The sequence below is a fragment of the Trypanosoma grayi genome, assembly GCF_000691245.1.
Source record: "Trypanosoma grayi strain ANR4 Tgr_421_V1, whole genome shotgun sequence".
NCBI classification, from domain to species: domain Eukaryota; phylum Euglenozoa; class Kinetoplastea; order Trypanosomatida; family Trypanosomatidae; genus Trypanosoma; species Trypanosoma grayi.
In genome coordinates, this window is record NW_008826040.1 from 1 (window position 1) to 14698 (window position 14698).

At 55.3% G+C, this 14698-nt stretch overlaps 7 protein-coding genes across 7 annotated transcripts; all 7 read right to left on the bottom strand.

The window, feature by feature from the left end:
* DQ04_04211000 (hypothetical protein) lies at nt 1-488 on the bottom strand (the record flags this gene model as incomplete). Its single annotated transcript, XM_009313412.1, has 1 exon — nt 1-488. A coding segment is annotated over one exon (488 nt), but the record flags the coding sequence as incomplete, so codon positions are not given.
* A 331-nt stretch (nt 489-819) lies between these two features.
* Nucleotides 820-3255, bottom strand: DQ04_04211010 (putative suppressive immunomodulating factor; the record flags this gene model as incomplete). Its single annotated transcript, XM_009313413.1, has 1 exon — nt 820-3255. The coding sequence occupies one exon, from the start codon at nt 3253-3255 to the stop codon at nt 820-822; it is 2436 nt and encodes an 811-aa protein (XP_009311688.1).
* A 565-nt stretch (nt 3256-3820) lies between these two features.
* On the bottom strand, nt 3821-4978 carry DQ04_04211020 (putative phosphoribosylpyrophosphate synthetase; the record flags this gene model as incomplete). The annotated part of the gene is made up of 1 exon (XM_009313414.1): nt 3821-4978. One exon carries the CDS (start codon nt 4976-4978, stop codon nt 3821-3823), a length of 1158 nt encoding a protein of 385 aa, XP_009311689.1.
* Nucleotides 4979-5637: 659 nt separating this feature from the next.
* Nucleotides 5638-8043, bottom strand: DQ04_04211030 (EF-hand domain-containing family member C2; the record flags this gene model as incomplete). The annotated part of the gene is made up of 1 exon (XM_009313415.1): nt 5638-8043. One exon carries the CDS (start codon nt 8041-8043, stop codon nt 5638-5640), a length of 2406 nt encoding a protein of 801 aa, XP_009311690.1.
* Nucleotides 8044-8665: 622 nt separating this feature from the next.
* Nucleotides 8666-10318, bottom strand: DQ04_04211040 (stress-induced protein sti1; the record flags this gene model as incomplete). The annotated part of the gene is made up of 1 exon (XM_009313416.1): nt 8666-10318. The coding sequence occupies one exon, from the start codon at nt 10316-10318 to the stop codon at nt 8666-8668; it is 1653 nt and encodes a 550-aa protein (XP_009311691.1).
* Nucleotides 10319-10681: 363 nt separating this feature from the next.
* DQ04_04211050 (hypothetical protein) lies at nt 10682-11728 on the bottom strand (the record flags this gene model as incomplete). Its single annotated transcript, XM_009313417.1, has 1 exon — nt 10682-11728. The coding sequence occupies one exon, from the start codon at nt 11726-11728 to the stop codon at nt 10682-10684; it is 1047 nt and encodes a 348-aa protein (XP_009311692.1).
* A 1873-nt stretch (nt 11729-13601) lies between these two features.
* Nucleotides 13602-14069, bottom strand: DQ04_04211060 (hypothetical protein; the record flags this gene model as incomplete). The annotated part of the gene is made up of 1 exon (XM_009313418.1): nt 13602-14069. One exon carries the CDS (start codon nt 14067-14069, stop codon nt 13602-13604), a length of 468 nt encoding a protein of 155 aa, XP_009311693.1.
* Between the last annotated feature and the right edge of the window lie 629 nt (nt 14070-14698).

Sequence of the window (14698 nt, forward strand, 5' to 3'; positions counted from 1 at the left end):
GCTGCGTCCGCCTCCGCCTCAGTGCCCACCGCGTCGGTGAACAGCGCGTGCACGTCGCGCCTCGCGCCGACAGCGACAAGCGGCTGCATGTCGCGCTGCAGCTTGCGCACCGCCGCGACGAACATCTCGCGCTGGATGCGCGACTCGAAGGTGACGGAGAGCATACCGCTGCTGCCGAAATTGAAGGTCGCGTCGAAGCTGCCGTCGTGGCTCACGTCAACGAGGCGCGCCACCACAAACACGAGCTTCACCTTGATCACGCGACCCGACTCCAGCCGCACAACGCTCAGCGTCGCATTCGACGTGGGCGCCGCCGATGTCGCTGCCGTCGCGAAGGGGCGGCACAGAACCAGCATGCGCGCCTTGGGGCCGTTGTTGGATGTGCCACGCCCAATCACAACGACGCTCTCGCACGTTAGCACTTCCTCGTGGCGCTGCCGGAAGACAAGCTCCACTAGCCCCCGTGCATCCTCCGTGCCCGCTGTCATTTCCGCCACTGCACTCTACGCCTCCCTCTCTCACACAAACTCACAGACTATTTCCTTGTCCCTGTACTGCGGTGTTTGGATATATATATATATATATATATATGTGTTCCTCTACCGCCTTCCCACGGTATGCCGAAGGGCTACGAGCAAACACACAAGCACACACGAAGGGAACGGGAGAGAAGCTGCAAAACAGCCAACGCGCCACACATGCACCCAGATACACACGTGATACGTCGTACATATCGCGGGAGGTAGAGGAGACATCAATAAAAACAAAATGCAAAACACGCCCCTCTCCCTCTATAGATAAATATGTATGAAAATGTCCTCAAAATACGGATGGTGTGGGCGGCAGCGGCATGGGCAGAAGAAGTGTGTCGGGCACGCCAGGCTGTACGCGGTACTCATTGAAGAGAACGGTGGCGCTCGCGTCTGGTGGAGTGAACAGAAGACTGTCGCATGAATGGCGCAGAATATCTGGACCCCCACGGCGACGCTCCTTCTCGAGAGCGGCGTCCTTTCGCCTTGTGAAGTTCCGAAACGTCGCATCCATAAGGTCGTCTATGACTGGTGGTTGTTGCCGTAGCGGCGGTTGTGGCGGTGGTTGACTGTGCGCGTCACCGCCCTCGACATTCCCATCGTTGTTTTCGGGGCGGTCCTTCAGGCGTGCGTCTGTCGGCACAAACACCTGCTCGTGGAGCCCGTACACCGGAAGCTTCACAGGGTAGCGGTACTTGAGCGCCTCCACTTTGAGTGGATGCATCTTGGCGTACTCTGCGTAGCTGAACGCCGCATCTTCGAGGGCCTGGCGATGGTCGACGAGCATCTTCGAGCTTTGGCTCTCCGGCACCGACAAGGGCACTGCCACTGTTGTTGTTGTTGTTGTTGTTGACAGCGTGGCGGGGACGCCGCTCTCGACAATGTGGCGTGCCTTGCGTGGGTCCATGCGTCTTCCCGCGCGCAGACCACTGATCACGGCTGGCGGCCCCAATTCGGCCCCACGCAGCGCCTGCTGCAGTGCGTGCGGCGACAACGACGAGGTGGAGCCACGCTTGGCGGCGGCATCGTTCTTCGTCACCATCGCCTCGTCTCGGTGCTGCTCCTTGGCATCACGGCCAATGGCACCAGCAGTACCAGGAACGGGCTGCAGCAGCGGCGTGTCGGCGTTTGGCGATGGCCGGAGCGGGGCAACGCAGGCACTCCGCAAGGTGTCCGCTACGCCAGTGGTGCAGCCCAGGACACTGATGCTGCTTGGCGGGAGGGACCGCTCCGACCAGCCGCCGTCAGCCGCGTCGTGAGCCGCAGCCCCCAGTGATGCAACATCACCACAAACAGCGACAGCAGGAGCATCGCTGCTGGGCTTCTCATCAGTGATGAGGTTGGGGTCGAGCGAAGCATCGCCCACTCCATCGCGCAGCACTCCAATGTCATACCCTTCTCCCGCCGATCTTCGCGACGACGATGACGACGACAATAAAGACGACGCGGCGTCTTCATCCATCACGACCACAATCTCCTCCTCATCTTCCGTACTATCCTCGTCATCACAGCTCCTCTCATCCTTCTGTTGGCTGCTACTGCCGTCATCCCTCTCGCCCTGGCTCGTTGCCGCCTCCGCTACTGCTTCTACTTTTGTTGTTGTTGCTAGTTCTTCTGCAGCAGGCGGCTGCAAGTTCGGCAGCGGCACGTCATCGCTCTCCGCCGCCGCATCGCCCTCCGCCGGCAGCAGGTCGGTGACGGCCCACTTCCACACATCTCCGGCGGACGTCACCACCACCAGTGTGCCACTCGGAAAGAGCTGCGCACCCACAACGGCGAAGCCAACGTCAAACCGCACAAGCTCCTCCACCGCACCGCTTACGGCGTCAACACCCATAAGAAGAACAACACCGGAGTTCGTGCCGAATGCCATAAAGCCCGCGCAGCAACTTGCGCAGCTGATCTGCACGTCGAGGCGCAACGCCCCCACGCATTCCCACACAGTGCCTGTGGCTGCTACTGCTGCCGCTGCTGCTGCTGCAGCAGTGACGGCAACAACGCCGTCCTTGTGTGGGGGTGAATACACGGAGAGCACGCCGGGAAGACATACAGCAGTGAGGCCGCGGCTGAGCTGCGCGTCGGCAATAGGCTGCAGCGCCACAGCCGGCGCTGGTTCCTGCGCGAGTGTCGCGACGACTTCACCCGATGTGAGCGACAGTACATGGCAGCGATAGTCCGCTGACGCGCAGCAGACATACTCCCGCTCTACCGTGAGGCAGATCACTGTGTCGCTGAACACCGGTCGCCGCCACACGAGCGTCGCACCGCCGTGCACCCGCCACAACGCCACCTGCCCGCAGCCCTCGCCGCACGCCATGTGGTCGCCGTCGCAGAAGACGACGCTAGGCCGGCTATGAAAGGTCGCGAGCACCTCCACCCCGCCGCACTCCATGTCGGCGAGCAGCAGCTCGTTCGAGTACGCGATGGAGTACAGCAGGTGGTGCGTGCCACGCGCGGCGTAGAGCGCCGGCACAAGGGCGAAGCAGCGCAGCGGCGACTCCAGCGGCGTGCCGCCCAAGTGGCTGAGAAACACGCGGAACGCCCCGGTGGCAATGTTAATGAGCTCCACGAAACCGCCCTTTGTCGTCACAGCAATGCAGTCGGGCAGAATGGGGCTCGACGACACACGCGCCACATCGTGGCGGCACAGCTCGAAGCGCTCGAGGAGCAGCTGGTCGTCCCTCTCGTGTGTGTCAAGCTCGCGCAGTGTAAGCGGGGACGCCATCGTTCAATGTATCTATTCCCTTGGCTCTCTCTCTCTCTCTCTCTCTCTCTCTCTCTCCCTCACTCCTTCTCTTGCCCGCTGTTCTTCGCCACTGCTTCTGCTGCTGTTGTGGTTGGCGCCGCAAAAGGGGTGGGGGAGAGGAAGATGCAGACATCGCACCGCAACAAACAGAACACACAGGAGAAGAGAACAGAGCGAACGGTACGAAAAAAAAAAATGGGTCATGCAACAAACAAGGCCGGAATGCGCCGCCTGCACCTTCTTACTGAGGTGCGTCCTCTCTTTTGTTTGGCTTCGCTTTATAACTGATCGTTTATCGCGTCCACTTCATCACCACAATCTTCAGATAGATAGATTGATAGAGAGAGAGAGAGAGAGAGAAAGAGATACACCTACACAGCATTTCTTCTCAATGGCGTGTATGTGTTCGTTTTGCTGTTCTTTCCTGTCTTTTTTTGCTTTCTGTTCTGAGTCCCCGCTTCGATTTAGTCGACGTCAGCGTTGTATACATACATATATATATATATATATATATATACAGATGTGTGTGTGTGTGTGGCGCCGGTTACGCTTTCGCGCCTGCCGCCTTCCGCACAGGTGGGCACGGCAGGTCGAAGAGGCAGCTGATGCTCTCGTCGCGCGTTTGCTTGTCCACCACGGTGGCGAGCAGTGGGGCGATGGTAAGCACCCTCAGCTTCGGGATCATGCGCTGGTGCTCCTCCTGCGGGATGGAGTCGGACACGACAATCTCGCTGAGCGCGTTGCACTCGTTGAGGCGCTGCGCGCACGGCGGCGTCAGAATACCGTGCGTGCAGCACGCCGTCACCTTCACCGCCCCCAGTGTCTCGAGCAGCTCGCACACCTTCACGAGGCCCTCGCCGGTGTCGCACATGTCATCAACGACGACGCAGATGTGTCCCGCAACGTCGCCCACTGCCTGCCACGTCGCGGCACCAGTGTTGCTGCGGCGCTTCATGACCGTCACGATGCGGCCAATGCTCAGCGCGTCGGCAAGCTTGCGTGCACGCTCCACGCTGCCGGAGCCGGGCGAGACAACCACCATGTTGCTTGGATCAAACCACGACCGGCTGCGCAAGTACTGGGCGAACTCAGGGCACATCTGCAGATTGTCAAGCGGTGTGTTGCCGAAGAAGCCTTGGATCTGCCCCGAGTGCAGGTCGAGTGTTATGACTTGGGACACGCCGACTTTTGTCAGCATCTCCGCAACTGCCGAGGCGGAAATGGTGCCGCGCACATTCGGCTTGGAGTCCTGCCGCGAGTAGCCGAAGAAGGGAATCACCGCCGTGATCCGCTTTGCGTTACTCAAGCGCATTTTGCGAATCAGCAGCAGTAGCTCCATAACTGCTGTGTTGACGTCGATGAGCTCATTTCCGGTTGTGCTCTGAATGATGTACACATCAGCGCCAAGAACGCTCTCATCGATGCGCACAATCACCTCGCCGCTCGCCTGCTGCGTCACCACTGTCTGGTGTGTCGGGAACCCCAACAGCAGCGCCACCGCCTCCGCGAGTGGGCGGTTACCGTTGCCCGAGACGATGCACACCGGCCGCATGTTGTTGCCGTGGCGCGGCGAGACGGTGCCCTGCACGGGGTGCACCGCCGCCATGGAGTCGCCGGGGGCGTAGAAGTACGCGCTCTCGATGCGCTGCAGCTGCTCATGCACCGCCGTGTGTGTCTCACCCGGAGACATCGTGTAGGCCATTGTCCGCGGTTTTCTACGCACCCGCTTTCGTCTTCTTTTCTTTTCGCAGTTTTCTCCCTCAAGCCTGTTGTGGTGTATAAGTGTAAGCCCCTTGTTGCCCTTGACTGTAGTGACTCACACGTGTTGTCAGTTGCGCGGCGCCAACACCCTTCTCCCTTTCGCTGCTGTTACGAGTTGCTGGTGAGGAGGACCTCCACGCCGTGAACCCACGCAGCAAGACGCGAATAGAAACGAAGCGGAAATGCAGGCGCAGGAAGGAGGAGGGAGAGAACGAGAGGGAGATGGCGGGGGAGGGAAGAATATAAATGTAACAAGCAAGAAGCAATTACGGGCCGTGCCTCCACACACGCACACACACACAGAGAGAGAGAGTGACGCAGACGCACGCAAACACAACAGCTTCCCTTGTTGTTGCCTGTGCGCGAGAGACGGCACGGTGTTTCAATTCGAGGGAGCAACAGTTCTGACTGCGCAGGCGCCTTCACGCTCGTCTCGTTGTACTCTTGTACATCATTGTGTGACGCGGCTCTACATGTAGTGTACCTCATTCTTTGTTTCTTTTCTTTTTTCTTTTCTCTCTTTCTCTCTCTCTCTCTCCACTTTCCTCGTTCCTCTCTTGGTTGATGGGACCTCCTTGTTTCTATCTGACCGCTCCGCACTCACGCTGCCACTTCCGTCCTCCTCCCCTTCTGGCTGTCAGCGCCCTTTTCACTCTCGGCGAGCAGGCGAAGCTCCACCATCTCGTGGTACTTCTTCTGGAACGCCTTGAGATCAAGTGCGTGGTCGAGACCCACATCACGCACTCTGCGGTACGCCTCCCGAGGCAGGTTGGGGAAGAAGAACGCCAGCAGCGCGTCCATCTCGCGCGGGGTGGGGTTGCCGCCAAGCACGTCCTCGATGCAGCGGCGCAGCTGCACCGGCGTCACATAGGAGTCGCGGTTCGGGTTCGTCAAGGAGTAGATGTCGGCTCTGCGCTCGGTGTACGCGCGCGGCATGGTGGAGGCGAGGCGGAACATCTGCGCGCTGTTGAGGCACCGCGCCTCAAGCCGCTCGCAGAGTTGACGCAGCGCTTTTCGGCACACTGCACGGTCATCGACGTCAATGGCCTCCCTGTCCTGCGTCTCCTTGTCTTTGGCTGGAGTCTTGGATATCCACCGCACGAAATCCTCCATTGTTAAGTAACCCGTCTCCTGGCACTGTGCGATGCTATCAAAGAGCGCCTGCCCATCCATCCGCCGCTCCGTGATCTGCAGCTCCTCCAGGTGCTCCACGAACTCAGCGACGCTTATCACACCGTCCTTGTCTCGGTCGAATCCGAGGAAGGCGTCCTTGAAATTGTGGAAGCGTGTACCCAAGAAGAGACGGAATGAGGCAATCAGAAGCTCCAGCTTCTCCTCGTTCATAATCGGTGCATTCTTACCTGCGAGGTAGTTCGCTGTGTGTTCATCCATGTTGACCACCTCAAACCGGTGCCCATTCACCACGACAACGCTGCCCAATGCAATGTCCTCAACGGTGTAGTGCGCATCGGGGTCGTCCGACTTCTTCGGCAGGCGCCGCCGGCGGCTGAAGCAGCCGCCCATATACCCGGAGTTTCGTATACGAGACTCATACACCATGGCATCCTCCGTCTCAGTGTAGTACGTAAGGGTGAAGCGGCGCTGACGCTCAGCGAGGGAACATGGGGGTGCCAAGCGCAGAAGGAAGCGGAGTACATCCCTCACCTTGTACGGTGCTTGCTTCTCTAAATCGCCACCCACATCAGCAGTAGTAGGTCCGAGAGCAGGCGCCGTAGTAGGAATGGCACCGGCCCGAAACGCAATAAAGTTCGACTCCCGCGGAAGGCCGAACTCACCGAGACAATCCACCGCGTCGCGGAGTGTAATGCCAAGCGCCTGGGCGTAGAAAGACCGTGTATAGTCGTCGCAGTCGTACAAAAACACTTGGCGGCCAAGGACGTTGAGTGTCTCACCAATGTTCAGGTCCGGCGCGTTATAGTGCCCCTCGGGCCCGACGTACGGTTCCCGCATACCATTCACGCGGTGGGCGAAGGTGAGCTCGTTCACCTTTGCGATAGAGCCCGTCTTCGGCAGCCACCCGCGCGAAAGGAACAGCGACGGTGTCGCCTCGTTCGATGTTGGACGCTCCACTACCGCGATGGAGTCGTCCTCGACGAAGTACAGTACCTCCAGCTTGCGCACAACTCCGCCTGTCACCTTCTTCCGCTCATCAAAAATGCCGTAGAAGCGCAACACCTTCCCGCTGTCCTGCACGAAGCGGGCCGCACGCACCGCCTCGTCACCGTGGTAGTCCTGCGAGAGTATGCCGAATTTGCCGGACTGCATCCGCTCCTGCGTCCGCTTCCAGTCCGACATGAATGAAGAGTCCGGGCATATCGTTGGGGCACCAACATCGACGCCGATGGAGGTGAGGAACTCCCGCGTAAAGTTATCACAATCGTAGAGGAAAAACTCTACTGCGTTGATACGCACTGCACGGCCCACGTTGAAGTGATTGATCGTCAAGAACTCATCTCTGGGGAACTCCTCCCGCTGCCGCGGGTCGGCACGCACCGGCTGCCGCTTGAGATACGTCCCCCCGCGCAGTCCACTGTTGGGGATAGGCGGCTCCTGTATAAGCACCGTGTCGTCCTCCGGGTAGAAGTTGATCACAACGCGGCGATGCCAGTACTCCTCAATGCATCCATCAGGCGCCTTTTCCGTAAAGAAGGCATAGAAGCGGAGTACCTTATCTGACAACGTGGTATAGTTGGCCCGCCGGTCGCCTGCAGCATCATCGGCCCGCCGTGTCGACAGGGCGTGCATGAGCTGATGCGCCGTCTGGCCCAGCCCCTCTGGTGGAGTATGATCGTACATGCCGCGCGATACGAAGGCCCGCTTGCCGCGGAATTCCGCCTCCAGCTGTTGTGGCTTGTCCTGCGCCTTGCGGAATGCCGGGTCGAGCCAGTTGTGCCCCACCCGCGGTGGCAGCAACTTTGCGTCGAGGGTGCGAATATACTCCGTCGGCACATCATGCCCAAGCGTCGATGGCTTCGGTGAGGTCATATGCTCGATCACTTCCTCCTGCAAAGCAATACAAAGACCCCATACACACACANAGAGAGAGAGAGAAAGAAAGAGAGGCAAGGGAAGAAAAAAGGGGCGGAATAGAAACCAATACGCTTCACGGGGTTAAGAGCATTAAAACGGTACATCCATTGCTTGCTCCTCGTTGCAAAAACAAAAAACGTTGTCTGTTGCACGAAGAGTGGCAGGCGTACGGGACCAAAAAAAAAACGGGGATTTGAGTGTGAAGCCTTATCACTTCCTCAAGTTAGCCTCTTCTTTCAACAGGAATAGTTGGTGTGGGGGTGAAAGTAGTAGTAATAATAATAATAATAAAAGACGACGGGGAGAATGTTGTTGGTGTGAACATTTGCGCGACTCTTCTCCCATCACTCGAGCCTCTCCTCCGGAATGCGGCGCATGTGTGAACAGCTTGAAGCGCATCTTCTTATTTTTCTTTTCTTTTTCATCTTTCTATTTTTGTTTTTTTTTGTTTTTGTTTCGTTTTGACGTCTCTCTTGCACATTCTTGCTCTCCACATTTACTGCTCGCTCCATCCTTCCTTCTCCGCGTCCTCCGCTTTTCTCTCATCATTATCATCATCATCCCTTTCCTCGTTATCTTACCGGCCGAAGCGGATGATGCCAGCGGAAACGAGCGTGTTGATCTTCGCCGCAAGGTTCGGGTCGCGCATGTATTCCTGAACGCGTGACGGGTCGCGCTGCATCTCGCCCAGCACCAGCTGCATATAGCTGTCCTGCATGATAGCGGCAACCTCCGGGTCTGCCATAGCGCGCCTCGCCACCTCGTCACCGTCCTCAGCCTGCCCAGATGCCATCTCCTGAATCTTCATCATCGTGCGCATACGTCCCTCCTTGCACTCCGCGTTTTCCTTGTCGTGCTTGAGGCCTTCTTCGTACGCCTGCATCGCCTTGTTATACTGCTTGGTCCAGAAGTAGGCATGCCCCCTTCGCGCGTGTGCCTTCACAAAATCGGGCTTTATCTCAATGCACTTCTCAGCGTCCGCGAGGGCCTCATTGTACGCTCCAAGCTTCAGGTACGCGGCGGCACGGTTGCTGTACGTTGTGTGCTCCGCTGGGTTACGTTTAATTGCCTCCGTGTAGGCCGCCACCGCCTCTGGGAACTTGTCCTCCTTGAACAGTGCATTGCCCTCTTCTTTCTTCTGCTGTGCAATCTCGGGGTTTACGTAGGACTCAATGTCGAACTTCTGCTTCTCCTTCTCGCAGGCGTTCAGTTTGGCGAGGGTGTCAGGGTTACGGTGCTCCACCAGCGCTTTCTTGAAGACCGCGATGGCCTCTTCATAGCGCTTCAGACGCTGCAGGCACAACGCCTCGCGTGTCATGAGTTTGGCAAGCACCGTGTAGTCGCAGCGATGCTCACGGCCGTGCTCGAGGGCCTTCTCACACTCCGCAATGCAGGTCTCGTATTCAGCCTTCTCGAAATACACAGCAGTGATGTTGAGGAGGTACACTGTGTTCTTCCCGTCCTTAGCAAGTGCCTCGCTATACTTTGCGAGGGCCTCATCGAATTTGCGCTGCTTGTAGAGCGCATTGCCCTCCTCCTTGAGGCGCAATGCCTCCTGTGCCTCTGGAGAGAGCTCCGCCGCGGGGGGGTTCTTCGCCTCCTCCTTCTTGGCCGGTGCCTCCTGCGCCTTCGGTCGCTCCTCCTCCTCGTCATCATTTCCGGGGAGGTCGATGCCGCTCAACATAAGGAAGGTCGCCATGAATCGCTGGTCCTTCGCATACAGATGGGCCGTCGATGGATCCTTGATGACCTCATTGATCATGCGGACGTAGTCTGGCTGCAACAGGTAGAGTGAGAGCCTTGGATGGGCCTGGATCTTACCGACACATTCTGGAACAAAAACCCTTGCGAAGGGATTGTGCATTTGGGCGGCGGCTTTATCCTTCTTTACTGCGGCGATGCCATCCGTGCATGCAGCGTTTGTCGGCTCAATGGCCAATCCCTTTTCGTAGGCTGCGGCAGCCTCGTCGTAGCGTCGAAGCCCATGCAGCGCCGCACCATGTCTCACGTACCCCTTGGCCCAGTCTGCCTTGAGCGAGATGCATTTTTCGGCGTCCTGCAAGGCATTTTGGTACTGATGAAGTGCTGCATGGCATGCGGAGCGGTTGCTGTACAACACGTGGTTGGAGGGGTCCAGGGCAATCGCCTGGGTGAAGAAGCCAGCAGCTTCCGTGTAGTGGCCCGCGGAAAACTCCTGGTTGCCTTTGTTCTTAAGTTCTGTTGCGTCCATAAAGCTTCCAGTAGTCTAAGTGCGATACACCACAAAAAAAAGAATAAGAAACACAAACGAAAACGAAATGGGATAAAATGTTTCTTCAAGAAGAAATCCATAGTAGTCCAAAAAAAAAAAAGGCAAACCCATGTGGAAGTCTTCAAATCAAAAACAATGCCCAGACGCACATTTGAGAGCGCCTGGCCACTCTTTCCATAAGGTAATGACGTTTCTCGTTGCACGTTCCCTGCATACACAAGCACATCTCATTCCTACCCACTCTCACGCTAACAACCCCTCCTTTACTTTCTCCCTAACGAACTTCGGTCTGCGAGTGATTCCTACTGTTGTTTCTTCACTACTTAGAATTCACCTCATTTCTCAGTGATGTGCCTTCTTCTTCTGATCACTCTTAGGGGCCTCAACCTCCTGGCGCTGGTTAACGCGAGCCTGCAGGGCGAGGACTTCCTTCAAAAGACGCTCACGCGCGCTGTCACCGCTGCTGGATTGCACAGCCTTCGGGTTTTTCTCCACAGCCTCAGCAGCCTTCTTTTCCTGAGTTTTTGACATGATCTCACGCACCTCATTCACCGAGCGCAGCCGCACTGGAAGGAGACGGCGCTCCTCCAAGGGAGACCACCACTGCCAGCCGGTGATATCCACCTCCAACTCAGCGCGGTCACGCACCTCCGGACACCAGTCCATGTAGCGCCAGACGCCTAGTTGGCCCTCAAGGTGCTTGATCGTCAGACGCTGCATGATCGCCTCACGCGCCAAAACTGGCTTGAAGCGCTCAAGAAGATCCACCAGGTTGTCCAATCGCTGGTCCTGCGCGGGCCTCTTGTATTGCTGAAGGACAGCCTCAACTTGTTTATCATCATGCTCCATTGTATTGGCGGCCAGAGTATCGTACCGAATGCGCTTTGCTGTGACCAATTCACGGTCGATGACAGAGCCATACTCCTGGTTCCAGTCGATCTTCGGAACAGGAGCATCTGGCAGCCCTTTTTCTGCCCGATGCTTACGGAGTGCAGCCATTTTCTGCTTTGCCTCCACCTCACGCTTCAGTTGAGACATTTTCGCCTCGTCCTCAGCCGTGTAAACAACCCATTTGGCTATCTGATCAAAGTCATACTTTCCTTCTTCTTTGTGATACGACCAAAGGGCATGGCGGAGGCAACGCTCCATTAGTGTAAGCTTGTCCATCGGCTGGTCCTCGGTTGTGTTCTTCCGCAGTTTTTGAGCTCCACCCAGCAACGCATCAATCTCCTTTTCAACTTGTTCTATCGTAGCGGTGGTCTTACGGGCGTACTGTGGTGGCACATCTCCCTTGTAGCGCTTCACCATTTCAATGGCAATGCCAGTGTTTCGCTTCACCTGCTCCTCTTTATTGATCTTTGCGGCCGCGTTGGGCGGAAAGTAGAGCATAGGCGCCACCCCTGATATACAGCGAGCGCCTTGAGCCCCGATCTTAGAGTTTGCCACGCGACGCATTATGATCTTCCCTTTTTTTTTCCCCCTCTTAAAGCAACAACAACAACAATAACAACACCAATAAACAAGGGAAAAGAAAGGTATCAAGGAAAATTAAAAGCAAGAGGTTAAGCTCATGTATCTTTTAGCAAACAGTACGTTTAGGCAATGAAATGGATTCATTATGTATACTCGATCCCCTTCCCTTCTCCGCTTGGCCCATTGGAGGAGGGAATGCATCGCTACTAGGCACTTCCGTAACGGAAGCGATCGCGATTTTGTTCAGGCCGTTGTGCAAGACCCAGAGACAAAACCTGAAGCCCAAGAAGGGGCAAAGACACAGAAGCAGAAACTCTCTCTCGTTCTGCACGTCGACGAACAGGATGTGCCACCCTTCGTGGAGCTGTCACTGTTGGAGGATTCTCTCGGCGTTGATTTCTCTGCGTTGGGCGACGTGGTGGTCTCACCACGGGTGGCAATGGTGAACTCGATGCCGTTACAGGCTCCACCAGATCCGGGGCCACAACTGGATGTTGATCTAAAGGACAAACAGCTGAGTGCTCCGTCAACCATGTTTGGGCACATGAAAGATGAAAAAAATGCCCACAGGTCAGCCAAACACAAGTGCTAGTGGTATCGAATGGCTCTAGGCAAATGTGACATGTTTCCGCCGCCAAGGAAGAACTCCATGCTTCACGTTTAAGTGACCTGAACTGAGCCACAGTCAGCACACGTCGACTATTCTGCGAGTCAAGTTGAAGTAGTGTTTCATAATCATCAGGATCAAGTTCTCTGTACATTAGTGGCAGCACCTCCGCAGGAACTGGAGCTGGAGCTGAAACTGGAACTGAAGATTCACGAATCGATTGCACAGATGACACAGCCTGCGCATTATGTCTTTCGGCAACCTCACTCGCTCCTAAAAGCGAAAATGGGTGATTTGGGTGTGCATCGCTGCAGTGGAAGCAGTTTCCGCATAGGAAGTACTCATGGCAAAACAAGCACATATAGCACTGCCCATTGACATACTTCTTGCATCCAGAGCATTTCTTACTCGTGGCACTTGGGTCATTTATCCAGGGACTCCGACAGTATGGACACCGCAAGCAAATGTTTGAATTATGGCGCATATACTGCTTGAAGCAGTACGTGTGAAGATACTTCCCACACTCTCCTTGACAATAGCTTAACGGAGCGTCATCACCAAGTTCCTCGAAACATATAGGGCACACATCACCTTTTTCCACTTCTCTAGGAGCAGCCATCCCAGTCCCAACTACACGCCTCTGTGCATTTCGCACCCTTGTCTCCGATCGGAGTAGTTCGTCTATCTCCGCTGCCACAAGAGACCGCTGCCAAACCAGCGGATTTTCCTTGGGCAGGAAAAAAACTTTACATAGAACAAACACAACATGAACACAGAGCTCTGTGTTGTCACCACACGAACAGTGGTGTGGATCACCTATGGATGTCTTGTATTTGTCTCGTCCCTCACGTCCACTAAGAAGAAAACTAGTCGGACCAATACGTTTCACGAGCAGCAATTGACACGAAGGTAATCGCTCAAAAATGCTCTTTACAGACTGAGGGCAATTGGTCCGCCACGGCACACTTCTGGACATGGCATACGCATAGACCTACACGCTCTTCCCCTTTTCTGCCTACCGAATAAGAAATCACCAATAACAATTAAGGAAAAAAAACAGCGTATAACTTGTTTGTTTAGCTTCAAGTTACCTACTATGGGCTCCAAAAAGAGTTAACTTCAATACCACGTACCGCGAAAACGGTAACTGTTAGCGTGTAGTGACGAGCATGGAAATAGCACTCATTGGTCATTATCAGCCAAACTCTCAAGAGTTCGTTTGACACCCAAACGAACAGCATTCCTGATAGTGTTATTAAGAACGGCATTTGGCTGAATTTTATCCTCGCCTTTGGGCTCCCTCACAGTTGTCTCAGTCCCTTTGCGTTCGATGCTCTTCTCTGAAGTCCCTCCTGCGTTCTGAACCTTCTGTGGTCGAGCATTCGACTGATTCGACTCTCGTAGTCTCCTCGCTCTTGCGTAAGCTCTTCCTTTCTTCTCGAGCTGCTTTCGAAATCCACCTTTGCTACCACGAAATCTCAGCAAAACATAGTACTCACGGGTCCCCCATAGCTCATCTGGGACAGCGACTAAGCCTTTATCTCCCCTAATGTAGAGCTCAATTGAACTCACATCAACACCAATACGAGCTGATAGGAGTTCTCTCACTTCTAAAGCAAGGCAAGGCCCTGGAAGAGAAATGGTGGACATCGCCGGACACACGGTACACGTAACAGAATCATACTCTGCTTCTGCATATTCATTTCGATGAGAAGCAACTAGCATTTTTTCTCTGTTTATGGTGCTCAGCTATTGAATCAAACAAAAAGAAGTAGGAGAAGATTATTTTTAGATTCCTTATGTTTCCTTCACGTTCTTCATACACGATTGGAGATCACAACACAACCCCGTTACGGTAAACGAAAAAAATACATATACGCCACCGCCTTCTTGGCTACGACAACTTTGCCTCTTTATGTGAATACCACAACACCCATCTGTTCATAGTGAGCTATCCCAGAAATTCCAGTAGGGAATAGTCTATACCTTACCTTTCTCTATTAAATGAGAGAGAGAGAGAGAGTAAGCGAGACATTATATCTAAATCCCATTTCGAAACCCCATGTCCCTGGTTCACGTAGAAGGGGGACTTCCAGTAACCTCAAGACCTTCCTCTTATAAGGAAGTTAAGCTTGCAGTCCGACTGACGAAAAGGAGGTGCTGAAAGCGCCCTTGACCCGCCTCCCCCGCGGAGACGGAGAGGGTTGGGTTGGGTGGGCGTTTCAAACTTACGCTTTGCGACACTTTCCTAACGCAAGATAAGAAGACACGTATTATGA